This window comes from Meriones unguiculatus, chromosome 17 (genome assembly GCF_030254825.1).
Source record: "Meriones unguiculatus strain TT.TT164.6M chromosome 17, Bangor_MerUng_6.1, whole genome shotgun sequence".
In the NCBI taxonomy this organism is placed as follows: domain Eukaryota; kingdom Metazoa; phylum Chordata; class Mammalia; order Rodentia; family Muridae; genus Meriones; species Meriones unguiculatus.
The window spans coordinates 38,167,538-38,185,226 of NC_083364.1; the positions used below are offsets into that span (position 1 = coordinate 38,167,538).

At 42.8% G+C, this 17,689-nt stretch overlaps 1 protein-coding gene across 1 annotated transcript in view; it reads left to right on the forward strand.

Annotated features, from left to right (window-relative positions):
* The first annotated feature begins 13,254 nt into the window (after positions 1–13,254).
* Ccdc14 (coiled-coil domain containing 14) overlaps positions 13,255–17,689 on the forward strand; it is a 33,201-nt gene continuing 28,766 nt past the window's right edge. Inside the window, exons 1-2 of the mRNA XM_021634646.2 lie at positions 13,255–13,363; positions 17,445–17,497. Coding sequence (XP_021490321.2) covers positions 13,334–13,363; positions 17,445–17,497 — 83 coding nt within the window. The 5' untranslated portion in view covers positions 13,255–13,333. The remainder of the gene's footprint in view (positions 13,364–17,444; positions 17,498–17,689) is intronic.

The window sequence follows — 17,689 nt, forward strand, 5'->3', positions numbered from 1 at the left end:
TGCATGTGGCGAAAAATCAGCTGACCATCTGGCTATAAAACACACCTCGAGTCAAAGCCAGATTGGATTTTAAAAGGTAGAATGCTGACTGACAGCGATGGTGCTCTGTGATTGCTGGGTGTAATTCACACAGGATCGCGGTCGCCAAGCTCTTGCTCATCCACTTCTCTTTCTGTTGGTGCTACATTCTTCATGTATCCATTCACTTACTTTTACCTATCGATGTTTATTGACAGGTGTCTGGTGCTGGTGATGCACGCCTCTAATCCCAGCGCTCAGAAAGCAGAGGCAGGAGGATCTCTGTGAGTTTGAGGTCAGCCTGGTCTACAGATCGAGTTCCAGGATAGCCAAGGCTACACAGAGAAATCCCATCTTGAAAAAAAAAAGTTTAGAGTTAAAAGTCACAACGCCAGGCTGAGTTTGAGTTTGAATTTCAGATGAATAACAAAAATTGGCAGGATTGATTATTTGATTTTGTCAGACTGGTTAATTCTAGGCAGAAACTAAGGGGGCTTCTTTGTATTTGTAGCTAAATTGTATCTTCAGTTCCTACCTTAGAAAGCTTCATGCTACCACCACTGAGATACGACTGTAAGTCACTTTAAGGGACCCTAAGAAAGACAGATACGACTGTAAGTCACTTTAAGGGACCCTGAGAAAGATTAATAGGATGCTTCAGAAATTGGTATTTCAAGAGATTCATCTCAACCAATTCTTGTGAAACATTGTGTATGTGATACATCCCTCCCAGGATCTTCCCCTATATGAGAGCAAGTCCTTGTGACATACTCCTGAGGGATTTTCTTTACCAAAGAATAAAAAATGAATAGGTTGAGGGAGGTGAGGGGTGGACACAAGCTAATGCTGATTGCCTTCCTGACTAAAACTCAAGTAACAAGTTCACAAACATTAAGAGAAGGCGGGTCTTTACCCACTTGGGGAAACAGACCAGAATCAGAAACTGAGCCTCACAAGCCCCAGCACGAAACTAGATTAAGACAGAAGTTTTACCATTCAAGTGTGTGGATTAGTATACAGAAGGGAAGTTACCAATGGCACTGTATTTATCAGTTGAGAGAAAGGGATTGGCAACATTACGGTTGCATTGTTGCTCTTTTTAAAAAAAAAGTGTGTGTGTGTGTGTGTGTGTGTGTGTGTGTGTGTCCCCTTGAGTGTGAGAATGTGGGAAGTTAGGGGACAACCTGGCACATCAGTCCTCCCTCCCACCTGGTTTTGTTACAGTCTAGAGGTCTTGATCAGGTTGGCTGTATCTGCCAGTTAGATAATTAAAAGGCAAGAAAATCTCAAGTGCAACAGATAGCAGCAAAGAAACCTCAGACGCTGCAAACGGAAACAGACAGGAACAACGAGAATGAGACACAAGGGGTGAACATACAGAGCAGGCACACAGAGACCCTCTGCTAAGCAGAGGGGAAACCAAGCAAACCGAAGCATGCCCCCATCTCCCGCTCCCATTTCTCTGTAGAAACACAGATCACAAATGTGTGCAGCTGCATCCAGCTTTGTGTGGATTCTAGGTACCCCTATTCAGGTCTTCAACCCTGTGTGACAGATCATTTACCCGGGGATGATCCTCTTCTCCACTTTTTTTTTTTTTCCTAAGCCAACAGTACTCACCAGAATCATGTCCTCCAACAAATCTGCCCAATCAGGAATCAGTCACAGTCAGCATTCACCCCAAGGATGGCAAACAGCTTTGGCCTCCAGTGCCATGCCATATGTATTAGTCAAGTTCCTGTTGTGCTAATAAATCCCCATGACCAAGAGCAACTTAAGGAAGCTGGTCCCACTGGTGTCCTTCTAGCAAGAATGCACCCCTCTTCCCCCACCAATAACTTCCCCAAACAGAACCACCAACTAGGGACCAACTGTTTAAATATGTGAACCTGATGGGGACATTTATCGTTCAAGCAGCCATACCATATCAACAGTAAGTGTCATGTTAATGATTGTTATGGGTTGATTGTGAAATTCTAACCACAGGCTTATATCACTAAGGGATTGGTTACCAATTGACAGACTTTTGGTTAGTGATTGGATCCTGGGGGCTCTTACCTAATCAGTTAACCCCTTGAAGGGCCTGCAGAGACTGATGCACCAACCAAGGACCATGCATGGAGAAGACACAGACCCCCTACTCAGAGGTAGCCAACAGGCAGCTCAGTCTCCATATGGGTTCCCGAGTAAGGAAAGAAGGGGCAGTCTCTGACATGATCTCAGTTGCCAGCTCTTTGATCACTTCCCACTGGTGGGGTGACCTTGCCAGGACACAGAGGAAGAGGATGCAGGTAGTCCTAATGAGACTTGGTAGGATGGGGTCAGATGGTAGGGAAGGAGGTCTTCCACTTTCTGAGGACTAGGGCAGGGGGATAGAGGAGGGTGGGACCAGGAGGAGACAAGGGAGGGGAGCTACAATCAGGATATAAAGTAAATAACTATAAAATAAATTTTAATTTTAAAAATAACCCCTTGACAGATTCATGATATAGCATAATATAGATTGTGCGAAGTGAAAGATGGCAATGGCATACAGATGGAAGAAGTAGGCCATGGGGGCTGTGCTTGGGACATAACTTGCTGTGGCCTCTGTGCTCCCATTTTCATCTGCTTTCTGGTTTCTGTGATTGAGCTGCTCTACTCTGTCACTCTCTCCCCACTCTGATAAGCAGAAACTGTCAGCCAAGATACCATCTTTCCTTCCAAGTTGCTTTTCTCAAGGATTTGGTAACATAAAAGTTTGAATACAATAAGCATAACCAATATTTACTCAGCATTTACCATGTATATATAAAAGACTATCAGAAACAGTTTAAAATTTATTTCTTTATTACAGTTTATTCACTTTGTATCCAAGCTGTAGCTCCTTCCCTTGTCCTTTCCCAATAGCACCCTTCCTCCCCCAGTCCACTGATAGGGAGGTCCTCTTTCTCTTCCCTCTGACCCAAGCCTCTCAGGTCTCATCAGGACTGGCTGAATTGTCTTCCTCTGTGGCCTGGTAAGGCTGCTACCCCCTCAGGGGGATGTGATCAAAGAGCCAGCCATTGAGTTCATGTCAGACAGTCCCTGTTCCTATTACTAGGGAACCCACTTGGACACTGAGCTGCCATGGGCTACATCTGTGCAGGGGTTCTATGTTATTTCCTTGGTTGGAGTATCAGTCTCAGAAAAGACTCCTGTGCCCAGATTTTTTGGTTCTGTTTCTCTCCTTGTGAAGCTCCTGTCCCCTCCAGGTCTTTCTATCTCCCCCTTCTTTCATAAGATCATCCCCTGCACTCTGCCCAATATAGGAAACATTTTTAAGTACATTCTCAAATTTTCCTTTGAAGCAAATGAAATCTGTGTCATTATCTCATTTTATGTTCGAAGAAACTGTCTTAGAACAAGTATGTTTTTCAATGTCACTGAGAAACTATTTGAATCCAGGTCCATGTGACAAGATGATACTGTCTTGCTTATATGCTTATAAAGGACTTGGCTAGAAAGGATTCTGAGATACCTCTGGGTTTAAGGGCAGAGTAGTTTACAAGGAAGACAATCTTAGGAAGTATGAGAAGGAAACAGCAAGAACACTGTGGAAAGAACACCAGTAACAAAGGGTATTGTCTAGCCTACGAGCCTTGGATCCTAGTTCTGCTGGGGACCTCTCAGAGACAGTGTAGAACATATGCAGTTATCCCGGTCTGGAGCATGAAGAAGCTCTTTGTCCACCATTGTCAAGGGGAGCTTCCTCAGCAGACAACTATCTATTGTCGTCTAAACCAATGGTTCTAAACCTTCCTAATGCTCCTACCCCTTAATACAGTCCCTCATGCTGTGGTGTCCCCCCCAACCATAAAACTATTTTTTTTTTTAATTTTATTATTTTTTTTTATCAGTTACATTTTATTAACTCTGTCCATAAAACTATTTCATTGCTACTTCATAACTGTAATTTTGCTAGTGTTATGAATCATAACGTAAACATTTGATATGCAGGGTACCCCGAAATGCTCCCAAGGGAGCCACTGCCCACAAGCTGAGAGCCACTGGTCAAAGGGCTTCCCTTTCTCTGTGTGGGTTTGTCCAGGTTTGCTCCTTTTGTGGCAGGAAACAGCGCTCAGGCAGAGGGCATCACAGGTGTGCGCAATAAGCAGCCACCATCTACACTAGGCTTTATAGAAATTTTTTAAAATGAAGTTTTAATATTTAATCACTATTACTGCTTCTCCATGCAAGTCCCCGGAGGCTGCCGGACAAGGTGTGACTGACAAGGAGATGTATTAAAATTCACACATGACTTGGCAGCCGGTCCCCTCCCCCCACCCCCCACCCAGACTGCTTATGTTGAGATCATTCCAAGGAAACTCTTGATCCCTGCTGCCAGTATCCTTGTCAGACCCATCCCTTGGGCTTTCCTTTCACACTCAGCAATTTCTGAATCCTAACATGATGCTGGCTTAAGCTGCCAAGCGGAGATCCTCAGAGTGGATGATGGGTGCTTCTCCCTTAGAAAGAAAGAAAAGAAAAAAAAAATTCAGGAAGCAATAAACTCGGGATTTTAAAAAGAAAAAAGAAGTGGGCCCTTCTTTGCCCCTCCCCCTTAAATTAAGCTAATTTGATTAAAGTGAAAGCTGCAGATACATTTAAATCTTTGGTAGGAAATGCAAAAACATGGCCTCATTCTGTTTCCCTGTATTTTACGGCTGTCATCTCCTGGATGCTGTTCAATTGGGGGGGGAGGGGAGGTTCTCCTCTTACCACTCCCAGTTAGTTAATGACTTCCAGGATCACCTTGGTGAGCAGGAGCTGGACTCTCGAGTCTGGACGGCTGGTTTTGAATTACGTTACAAGACTCTTAGCCTGAAATTCTTGGAGTGGCTCCTGAGCACCCCCGATGATATTCCACTGGAACATGTTGCATAAACGTACACATTAGCATTTTTTTCCTGAGGGGGGGAAAAGAAACTTACAAAGCTTCTAGTGAGTCTCAGAGTTGTGAAGGCGAAACACCTTTTGGTTGCAAGTAGTTCCAGAAAGCACCAAATGTCGTGGGGGAAAGGCAACAGAAGAGCTCTCAAATCCTTCCAAGCCCAACTGAGCTCCCCACGCACCCAGCAAGTGACATTATGCAGAGCCTCTTGCTTTTGGCCCTTACGTCTGGCTTTAAACCCGTGTTTTAAATTCAGACCTTCATATACACACAACTTTAGTTTTCTCTTGGAACATGGTCAAACATGAACATAGACTTATGCCCTTCAGGGATGAGCCGTTTGGGAAGTCATTGGTTCAATGTGCTGAGTTATAAAAAGACTGAGTAGACAAAGTAGAACCACACACCCAAATTAGTAGAACTAAAACTTCCTTGTCAGGCTCCCAGGACTAGCTCTGGGTGGCCCTGAATCCTGGGCAGTCAAGTAGCTGGCAGCCCCAGTTTACCATAGGAGTCCCCCCCAAAACTGGCTAATGTATTTACTGATTTTTAAATGTCCACTACATGCTAGACAACAGAGATTTGCAGTGATTAAGGCAAAGTCTTTGTGTTCACAGATGCTAAACCAGCCACAGATTATGAGGATGAGACTTGGTGCTATTCCATCTTAGCCTGGGGCACACAATCTCGTATTCAGGAACAGGGGAGAGATGGAAGGGAAGCTTTTCTTGAGCTAAGCTGAGAGAAGACACAGAAGCTCGCAGATGAAAGAGACATCTCAGTCCGCACCTTCACCAAGTTCCAGGTTAAAATCCCTACCAGTGGCTGATTCAGTCCTTCTTTGAATGACTCCGAGGCTCTTCGTAATTCAACATGGCCCCAGAAACATCCTATTTGGCATTCTTCCACAATGAAAACGCCTGGGGGAAAATGAGTCTCTAGGCTTCCTTATTGTCAATTATCCCAGCATAAAACACACAAGACAGGGCCAAAGAAAATATACATCTCTTGCTTTCCCCAATCCATCCCCAAGTCCTGGCCATTTTACCTCCTACGCTCTTTCAAATGTGTCCTTTCCACCCTGCCTCACCAGTTAGGCCTCTTCCCCATCCTTCTCAATGCTCTCCTACTGAACATAGACTTCCTATCAGTCTTTTCCAGATAGGAACACAAGATATCCCAGTCTTTAAACAGAAGAAGCTTTACAGAGCCAGGGACAAATGGAGCCATACAGAAACTCAGGGACTAACAAACCATTATCACTCTTAAGATCAAAGGGGCAAAGGGAGACAATATTTTATTAGAGCCTCGAGAGAACTGAAGGGACCCATATTTGCAGAAATCCAGGGTGCCAGTTAGATGGTATTGAATGGAGAAACTTCTCAACCTCACTCCTCTCCTGTCCATGGCTGGTTACTCCTGTTGACTAAACAAGGCCTGAAGCTGAAGGACAATTCTGAGTGATGTCATCCTTACAGGTCAGTTCCCAAGGAAAGAAGGGCAGAAATTGGAAGTGGAGGGGAAGGACTCACATCCATGCTTGCCTCTCCCATCCCCTAAACACTTCGTATAGCATGAAGATTGAGGTAGGGAAGAGTTGAAGCTTTGAAGCATATGGAGTCTCTTTTGCTACACTCGGTTCTTCTACTGCAGCAGGAAAGCAGCTGTGGATGATTGGAGACCTAATCCTGAGGGCTCCAGCACTGGATGAAGCCTGCCAATATTGAGGGCGGGCTTTTCCCGCCCTCTCTCAGACACACATACTGAGCTCCTCTGGGAACTCCCTCAAGGATAGCCCAAAGCGATGCCTCACAAGTTTCTCCTTATTTATTTCACCAGAAACGATACAATTATCCTGCGCACAACCCCAAGTGTGCATTCCTCCCTCACATTGCCCTTTCCCCCTCTCCTAATCGGAATTACAATTTGGGATTTCAGAATTTCAACATTCAGGATTTTGGTCTTCGGGATTGTGTCTTTCAACCCTCCCTCACATACATACACACACACACACCACTCTGCCACAAAGAAAGAAATGAACAAAAAAGCAAAAACTCAGCAACTGACAGGATTTGGCTAGGTGCTACAGTCAGAAGACCCCTGCGTTACACTGCCCCTGCCGAGATTGTGAACTTCATTCGTTCCACAGCATCCTGCAGAAACCTTTCCACATCATCTTTGCCTTCAGGAATAGTAAACTGAATCCTTAACCTCTGAGGACTTCACAGCTGGACCCTCACATCTTCATTCTTCACATCTGTACTTAGGTGCAGGGCCTTGTCTAGTCTCTTTCACGCGGCATTATGCTTTCTGTATTTTTGAAACACTTCTCTCTCTTGACCTGCCAGCAAGATGTGCTCACTGGCGCAATGGTGTCATGACTGTAATGGGAATAGCCCACCGCTTTCTAATTAGATTTGAGGCCTGCTGTGCAGGAGGGGATCCAAACTTGTCACCGTAAACCTGGTGAAAAGTTCATGGCTGAGAAGCTCACAGGCTCTTTGAGGGGAATCAACTCTTGTTTTGCTAAATGGTTATGTTGTCAAATCCTTCTGAATACTTATGTTTATTCCCATAGATCTGTGATCTTCTCCACTTTAGTCAGAGAGGCTTCTTTTTGCAGTGGTTAATGGTAAGACTCATAACTGATCAAAGGGTTTCTAATATATGAGCTCACAGATGGCCACTCTGATAAACACAGTATGCCCTAAATGTGGCATCTATATTAGTCCCTCTCCGTTACTCTCCATGCCCAGGGAATACCATGGAAGAGAAGGTATAAAAGTGTGGTTTGGACATGATAGGAACTCATAACAGCCGAACAAGACCAAACCAGTCAAGGTTCCACTGTGGAAAAACTTTGGGCTCATGAAGGCCCCACCTCTAGCTGAGAAGCAATTGAGAGTTGATGGCTGCTGGGAGAGGGCAACCCTTTCTTCTTTGTTGGCATGGCCACTGAGAGGTTGCCTATGTTCTGACAGATGACCCTACTTCTATGTATTTGAAGACAGCACTAATCAGGCTCAGTTGGGGTATCTATATATCTCAATATGTGACAAAGTTGGGATGTGTTTGGAGAAAATCCTGGGAGAGTTGGAAGGGAAAGTGGCAGATAGATATGATCAAAATATATTATATACATTTGGGGGCTGGAGAGATGGCTCAGCAGTTAAGAGCACTGGCTGCTCTTTTAGAAGACCCAGGTTCAAATCCCAGCACCCACATGGCAGCTCATAGCTGTCTGTAACTCCAAGATCTGAAACCCTCACAAAGACACACATGCAGGCTAAGCACCAATGCACACAAAATAAAATTTAGAAAATAATATATTTTATACATCTGTTAAATTATTAAAGAGTTAAAAAAATTTAAAACCAAAACATGAAACCTGAAAGAAAAGTATTCCTCTACCCTTTCCAAATTCACTTTCATACCTCACCTACTGATTTATTTATAATATCAAGTAACAAGCCAAAATAGAAAGAGCAAGAGGAAAGAATAATAAAACACCATACAGCCATTTTATAATTGTGTATTAATAGGGAAATGCTAAGATGATACTAAGAGAACATGGTAATACATACCTAAAGTGTATTTATGGATAAATATTCAAGTAGAAAAAGTCTGGAAAGAAATGCACCAAAGAATCATATGGAGGGGGCTGGAGAGATGCCTCAGAGGTTAAGAGCACTTGCTGTTTTTCCAAAGGTCCCAGCAACCACATGGTGGCTCACAACCATCCATACAGTGATCTGGTGCCCTCTTTCTGGCTTATAGGCACTCATGCAGGCAGAATACTATATACTGTAGAAATAATAAATAAATAAATCTAAAAAAAGAATCATATGGATTATAGAAGACTTTTTTCCCTCTTCTTACATATATTCAAAAACTAAGTATGAGCTCATTAAGAAAACTCTGTAAGAAAATCAAATTAAGAAAAACATATGTGGGGTTGGACAGATGCCATAGTGATTAAGAGCATTTCCCGCTCTTTCAGAAGACCTGAGTTCAATTCCCAGCACTGACATCAGGAGGTTTGCAACCACTTTTTACTCTGACTCCAGGAAATCCTGAGGGAATCCCTGCCGAATTCCTATGGGGGAAGCAAAGAGATAAAAATGAAAACTCAGCCAGCTGGGGGAGAGCTTGTAATCCCAGCACTCAGGGAGGAAAAGGCAGGTGAAACTCTTTGAATTGGAGGCCAGCATGGTCTACAAAGAGAGTCCAGGACAGCCAAGGCTACACGGGGAGACCCTGTCCCGGAAAAAAAAAAAAAAAAAGAAAGAAGGAAGGAAGAAAGAAAGAAAGAAAGAAAGAAAGAAAGAAAGAAAGAAAAAGAAAACACAGTGCAGATTCACTTCATCTATCTGGACTAGACTTCAGGGAGTCTAATGCCAGGAGTTCATTGTCAGCATATCTAAAACACAGTACAATTTGGGGAAAAGTTTCCAGGCAATAATCAGTTCAATCAATCAGTCCAATTCCAAGTGCACAATAAAGCTTACGGTGTGCCTACATGGAAACTCTTTCACAAAGCACAGGTGACCATGAGGGTGGTTCTACAGCTAAAAGGCCTAGACTCTAGTGTGGTCTCTGACCCATAGCACGGAGGTCAGCAGGCCATAACGTACACGTGACATCTCCCTTAAGGATGAGTAACAGTGTAGGGAGGAAGAGTCTGGGATAATTATCCTGGGGGATTTGAGTGAGGTCTGCCTCCACAGAGAGCAGAAAGGTCACCAGGTCATTAACAAAAACCACTCTCAGCTTTCTAGACAGAATGCCAATATTTGTTTTTTATCTCCTCCACTGAGGAGACACCTGCGATTAACATTCCTGGTTTTCCTAGCTAGAACAAGGACCTCTGTGCCCTCAATGGGATCCAATGCCCTCCTCTGGACTCTGCAGGCATTGCACTCATGTGCACAAAGCCATACACACACACACACACAATTAAAAAGAAAAAGGAAGAGAAACGTCTGTAATTTCAGGTGAATGCCTACTAGAGAAGTGAAGGAAGAAAGGAGTTTCAGGGTTATTAGACTTTTGAAATTGAGGCATAAGGTTGCCATCTATAAACTTCACACTGGAGAACCCCAATAGAGCTACTAAAAAAAGTAATTGCGAAACCTTCACCTTATCGCTTTTAATAAGATTAACATTTGTAAAATGCAAATAGATTAATATTTATCACCCTGCACAAAACTAAAGTCCAAGTCAATCAAAGACCTCAACATAAAACCAGACACACTGAACCTGTTACAAGAAAAAGTGAGGAAGAGCTTGGAAATCATTGGCACAGGAGACAACTTCCTGAACAGACTACCAACAGCACAGGCTCTAAGATCAACAATCAGTAAATGAGACCTCATGAAACTGAAAAGCTTCTGTAAAGCAAAGGACACAGTCATCAAAACAAAGTGACAGTCTACAGATTGGGAAAGATTCTTCACCAACCCTATATCTGACAAAGGATTAATGTCTAGAATATATAAAGAACTCAAGAAGTTAAACACCAACAAACCAAGTAATCCAGTTTAAAAATGGGGTACAGAGCTAAACAGAATCCTCAATAAAGGAATATCACATGTCAGAGAAACACTTAAAGAAATGATCAACGTCCTTAGTCATCAAGGAGATGCAAATCAAAACTACCCTGAGATTTCACATTACACCCATCAAAATGGCTAAGTTAAAAAACTCAAGTGACAACACATGCTAGAGAGGATATGGAGAAAGGGGAAGCCCCCTCCATTACTGGTGAGAATGTAAACTTGTAAACCACTTTGGAAATCAATGTGGCACTTTCTCAGAAAATTAGAAATAGTGCTACCTCAAGATCCAGCTATAGCACTCCTAGGCATATATCCAAAATATGCTCAAGTACACAACAGGGACATTTGCTCAACCATGTTTATAGCAGCTTTATTCATAATAGTCAGAATCCGGAAACAACCCAGATGTCCCTCAGCTGAGGAATGGATACAGAAATTGTAGTACAATGACAAAATGGAATACTGCTCAGATATTAAAAATAAGGAAATCATGAAATTTGCAGGCAAATGGTGGGAACTAGAAAAGATCATCTTGAGTGAGGTAACCCAGAAGCTGAAAGGCACACATGGTATATACTCACTCATAAGTGGATATTAGACACATAATATAGGATAAACATACTAAAATCTATAGTCCTAAAGAAGCTAAACAACAAAGAAGACCCTAGGGAAGATGTTCAATACTTGTGCAAAAAGAGCAAATGCAATAGACATCAGAAGCAGGAGAGGGAACAGGACAGGAGCCTACCACAGAGGGCCTCTGAAAGACTCTACTGATTGAGGTATTGAAGCAGAGGCTAAGACTCATAGCCAAACTTTGGGCAGAGTGCTTGGAATTTTATGAAAGTGGGAGATAGAAAAACTTGGACAGGAGCTCCAAAAGGAGACCAGCAGAGCTAAAAACAAAAAACTGGGCCCTGGGGTCCCTGCAGAGACTGATAACCCAAACAAGGGCCATGCATGGAGAGGACCTGCTCAGATGTAGCCTATAGAATCAGTCTCCAAGTGGGTTCCCTAGTAAGGGGAACAGGGACTGTCTCTGACATAAACTCAGTGGCAGGCTCTCTGATCACCTCCCCCTGAGGGGTGCAGCCTTGCCAGGCCACAGAGGAAGACAATGCAGCCAGTCCTAATGAGACCTGATAGGCTAGGGTCAGAGGGAAGGGGAGGAGGACCTTCCCTATCACTGGATTAGGGAAGAGGAATAGGAGAAGAGGGAGAAGGCCACAGACAGGATACAAAGTGAATAAATTATAATAAATAATTAATAAAAAGACAAAAACCAAAACCAAACCAAACCAAAAAGATTAACATTTGTTTTGGTCAGCATTCATAGGTATCCTGAGAAACAGGCTGACATAACAAATACTAATTTCCTAAAAATTCCTCTAGTAGGCATGTGTAATATATAGGTAGAAATATTTTACTTGTAGAATATGTATATATGGTTTTAGTTACGTATACTTTTTATTTATATATTTAATTTAAATATATATTATTCTTGTGTATACACGTGTTTTACGTGTATAGGTGTTTTCTTTTTGTGTATATCTGTGAACTACACGCTACATAGGGCCTAGTGACCTCACAGACCAGAAAAGAACATTAGATTTCCTGGAACCGAAGTTATAGATAGTTGTGAGCTGCCTTGCTGGTGCTAGGAATTGAACAAAAGCAACTACAAAAGCAACTAGTGCTCTTAACTGGTGAGTCATCTCTCCAGCTCCTTTTTAACGCATTCAAAAGAAAAAGAATTATTTAAGTGGGATGTGATGGCACATACCTTAATCCAGCCCTAGGCAGGCAGATGGAGGAGGATCTTTGTGAGTTCCAGGACAGCATGGTCTACAAAGTAAGTTTAAAGCCAGGCAAAGTTATGTGGTAAGAGATAATGTCTCAAACGTGTGTGTTTGTGTGTGTGTGCAAACATCCTTTTTAGAATGTATGTGTGAGTACATATGTATGTATATATGTATACCACTTGCATGCCTGGTGCCTGGGGAGGCTGAAGAGAGGACTAGGTCTTCTGAAACTGGAGTCACGTGGTTGTGATCCACTGGCTGTGGGTACCCTTACCCAGGCCTTCTGCACGAACAGGAAGTGCTCTTATCCACTAAGTCATCTCTAACAACCCCAGACACAGTGTCTCAAACCCCATTCTCTATTTAGTGCAGCTGTCAGTGGTAAAAATACCGCTATTTCTCTGTCAACAGCGATTATCTCAGCAGAAGAGGTCCACAACCAAACCACGCACTTACTAAACCCCAAGTCCCAACTGTTGAACACTGTTCAGCAGAGACACAACAGCGAATGAGTCTTAAAATGTCATCAAGATCACCAGATGATGATACCGAGGTCTGGTTCCTTAGTGGCTATCAATAGCAAATAAATTTAAAACAGCACCCAAAGCTTCAAGTCACTACTGAAGTCCGGCCGACCTCTCCTACCCCAGGCCCTTCCCCTGGCGCTGGCTGAACCTCGTTCCCAAGGTGCTATTGTCCCTCAGGGTGTTGAACGTGGTTCAGAGCCTCCGTTCCCGGGCCCGCCCCGCCCGGCCCCGGGCGTGGAGTCTGTTGGCTTCTCCCACTCTCCGCACGCGGGTGACGAAATGTGGAACGCGGAGTCTCTTGGTACACCCAGGGCGCCAGGGTCCGGACACGAAAGGAAAAAAAAAAAAAAAAGCCTTAGCGCCCAGGAGGCTCCGAGGCGCGGAGTTCCGCGGGCTCCTTCCCGGAAGCGGAAGCTCAGGGGGCGGGACAAGGGCGGTCCGGACGTCTCGGCGGTTAATTCTTTTTTCCTCAGGGCTTCGTTTCCCCGCGTCTGGTCGGTTCTGAGGCTGAGAGAGATGGTCAGGTCCGGAACTCGGCCGGGCCAGGTGAGGGCTGAGGACCGAGGAGTCCACGGTCGGGTGGCGAGGGGCCAGGGGGATTTAGGAAGGTGCTGGAAAGGATGAACGCAGAAAACCGCGGCGCTCCCGAAGTGGTGAGAACGTCCCCGGATGAGTGCTTCGTGCGGGCGTCGGTCCTGGGCTTCCAGAGCGCAGGGTCTGGTGTCAGCCTCCGGATGGGAACCCCAGCGTTTACCGCCGGTGCAGTGACTTCACGTAGTTAAACCTTCAGCTTTGCGGCGCTTCCACCCAGGCTTCTATTAACTGATCTCCCGTCTCTGCTGCTGAAGTCTCCCAATCAGTGTCTGTACCAGCCCTCCCGTTCTCAAATGCGTGACCATTAATGTTCTCTGGTAACTGCCCAAAATACGACTGGGGAACCCATTTTCAAGGTACCTAGTCTTTGGTTTGGAACAACCATTTTGGATCCTCCTCGGCCCCCGCCCCTATCTGCATCCACTCAGGTCCTTTACAGCTAAACTAGTTTTGGCCCTGCAGGGGCCTGGGTGCTCTGCGCTGTCCTTTCATGCCTTTTCACATGGTTGTGGTGGGCCTGATCATTCCATCTAGCCATCAGGTCAAGAACCGCTTCTGGAATCTTTGACACCCTCACATCTTTATTGGGTGTGCGTCAGCCAACCTTCCATATCTTGTAATCTTCATCAAATTCATGTTGGACATGGGGCTGGTCTACTGCTAGGATATTCCATCTCTGTCTTGGAGATTTAAAAAACACTTGGCATATAGTACATATGGGGTTTTGTTTTGTTTTCCATCATTTATCAACGTACCTGTAATGTCTTTCCTGCTAATATGTATTTTGCACTCTTTTTTCAAGACCTGGCTTGAGACTTCTTTTTTGAATGGTTGCATATTGTCAATATGTACGTGACAGTATGCTCTAATCATCAAAGAAATGGAAATTAAAGCCATGAGCTATTTTCTAACACAAAATAAGTCTCAGTGAGGGTATTGAGAAGTTGATACTATTGTACAGTCCCAGTGGGAATATAAATAGTATAGCTGCTATGGAAAATTGGATGAAGTTTCCAAGCATAGCAGTATACAACTGTAGTCCTAGTACTTAGGAACTTGAGGCAGGAGGATCATGAGTTTGAGGCCAGCTTGAATAACAGTGAGACCCTGTCTCGAAACCAAACTCTTTAAAGTGGACCTGATATGACCCAGCCAGCTCCATTACTGGGTATCTATTCAAAAGAACTGAAATCAAGACTTTGAAGAGCTGTTTGTGTTTTCTTTCATTGTCAAATTACTCACAATAGCCAAGACACAGAAACAACCTAAATATCTGAGTGAATGGGTTAAGAAATTATAGTCATATACCTCTAATGGGCTTATCCTTTCTCTCACTCATGCTGTCATCTCTTTCTCTGACTCAATATTTTGTCTGCTCAGCTAGACTTCCCTTTCAAACATGGCTGCTTCCTTCTACCAATTAACCTTATCTACATTGTTATGAATTAAAAGTATGTGGTGGGTCTGTATTCCAGCCAGATCACACAGACCTAGGTTTTTGGATGTGATCCATTGCCAGAGCAGCCATGTTCTGAATTAAAATTCCTCTACAGAAACCTCCTTCCCTAATTCTACTTATTAGTTGAAATCAGCTAGTAAATGTAGAAGGAATTGTGTAGCTAAATAAGTCACCTTTTGATAAACCATTGACTTAAACAGGAACCATCAATAGATGTTCAGACTACTGAGAGAAAGTTTAAGGATTTCCACAAAGTGTCAGGGTAAAAATATTTTTCTTTGTTTGTTTGTTTTGTTTGAGACAGGCATTCTCTGTGTAACAATCCTGGCTGTCCTAGACCTTGCTTTGCAGACCCCAGGCTGACCTTGAACTCACAGAATCTGCCTGCCTCTGCCTCCCAAGTGCTGAAATTAAAGTGCACCATCATGTCAGACAAAAATAGTAATGTCAGTGGTGGAAATCTTGGCAGACACCATCTTAAATCAGTTTATCACCGGTAACAGGACAACTAATATCATTTGCTTACTGGTGTTGAAAATGACATATCTCTTCCTGAATTTGTACCAGAAATGCATCCAATCATGAACAAACAGGTAATCTAAATATTCAGAAATCCATTATGCAAAATAATTAGCCTTTACTTTTAAAGTATGTCAAAGCTATAGAAGATATTGACAGCCCAAGGAACTATTCCAGATTAAGGGAGATTTAAGAACCATAGCAGTTAAGTGTACCATGTGATCCTGGATTGAACATAGACTAGATTTTTGGTTTTTTTCCCCCCAGTAAAGGACAAAATTGGGAATCAGGTTTATATAGAGTAGAGTATAATGCTAAAGTTCTCAATTTTTATGTCTATATTAGGGAATTTTATTCTTAAGAAACATTAAGGAATATTATGATCTCGACTTATTTTGAAGTAGGTAGACAAGAAATTATGCCCTTTAGCTACTTGAGATATATATGCATCAGGCAAAACATTTTTTTTGTATGATACTGTAAATTCATGACTCTCCATCAGATCCCAAGGTATCTCAAGAAGTCTCACTCTTACCAATTCACATTCTCAATCACATTATTCTCGGTTACATTATATATACATGTAAATTGTGTGTGTGTGTGTGTGTGTGTGTGTGTGTGTGTGTGTGTGTATCCTAATAGAGAATAGTAAATAACCTCAGGAAATTTGATAATAACTGTTTAAAGGTCTCTTGGAAATGTGTAAACATGTGAAGACCTGAATGAAACTGCATCTAAGAGTGGAATGAGGGGAAGATTAGGGGCTTTGATGTCTTAACATTTTATTTTGAGTGGAGATTATATTTACCAGATACAGTTATTATGATATAAGAGGTGTGTGATAGAAAGCTTCCCTGTGGAAACCTCTCTTATCTGCTTCCCCAGATACCCAGTTTTCCTGCCTGAAGACAGCTTTCTTACAGAGATTTCAAGATGTTGAGTATATGTAAAGCAAGTGACAAAATTTTCTACATAAAAGCTGTCCAACCTGTATTAGCTTTAAAATGCAGACTTAAAAGTCTTATTTGCGTTTAAAAAGAATGAGATGTACATAAAGGCAGAGTTTTTAATGTGCTAGTTTTGTCCATCCTTCTAAAAAGTTAGAAGGTAATAACCAGTTACAAGGAAAGTTCATATGAAGAGAATTGATTTTTCAGTGTGTGTGGATGGGCGCGTTAACCTCTGCATGTGTGGATGGAGGTCAGGGATTGCTTGGCTTCCACTAATACTCTCCACAGGATTTCTCACTGAACCTAGAGCTTTCCACTGTTCTGGCTAGACTGGCTGCCTGTTGATTCCCCAGGGTCTGGGTTCTCCAGCCTTCATTCTGTTGCTGGGGTTACATGCAGGTCCTCAAGTCTGGCTTATATGTAGATGCCGGGCTCTGAGCTCATGCTTGAGCTACAGTTTACTCACAGAGCTCTTGCCCTGGCTCTGTGTGTGCTGGACAAGCATTCTTCCTCTGAGTGCTTGTTGCCTTCCCAACCCCTTTGTCTTTTTCTTGAATTACATGTATCAGAGGATTTGGAGATGTTAGACCATGTCAAGGATTGAGTATAGTCCAAATATAATGGTAATAGGTCCTTTTGGCTTAAAATAATACGGCAGTTTTCTTTACAGATGTATGAAATAGATGAAAGAAGCAAATACACATGTTATTTTCCACACATTGCATGTAAAAACAAATTTCTTGTATAGAAGTTAAATTATAATTGTGGATTTTTAAGATACGTCTCATTTATAAAGAGTAAGTAGCATGCTACATACATAGAATGGAATACTCAGCCTCATAAAAGAAAGGAAGTTTTGGTTGATGCTACAGTATGAATGATGGTTAAAATACTATACTAGTCATAGAAGGACAGATAGTCCATTTAGAAATGCTTTCTAAAGTAGTCAGATTTTTGGAAATTAGAAAAGTGGTTGCAGGGGCATGGAAATGTTTCAGTTTGGCTGTATGGGGAAAAAAAATTCACGATGCTATTTCAGGGATGTCAGGATGGCTGTCTAATGAAATAATAATTACCTACCGTAAAATAATATATTATATTGTAGGTGATATCTTCAGGAAGGCACCCCGGATCTAAGTTAACAAATGTAAAGAAAGGGTGAGTACTTTTCAAAGTTCCTAAGTTCAGGAAATCTTAGATACATTTTCAGGTCTTAGGGCTTGACTGTATTATGCTGACCTCCCAAAAAATTAGTGGATTCTGCCTCCACAAGTAGTTAGGTATTGAGCAGATTATAACCCATTAGTAATTGAGTCCAAGTCACCAGTAGCTCATCAGTGTCACATTAAG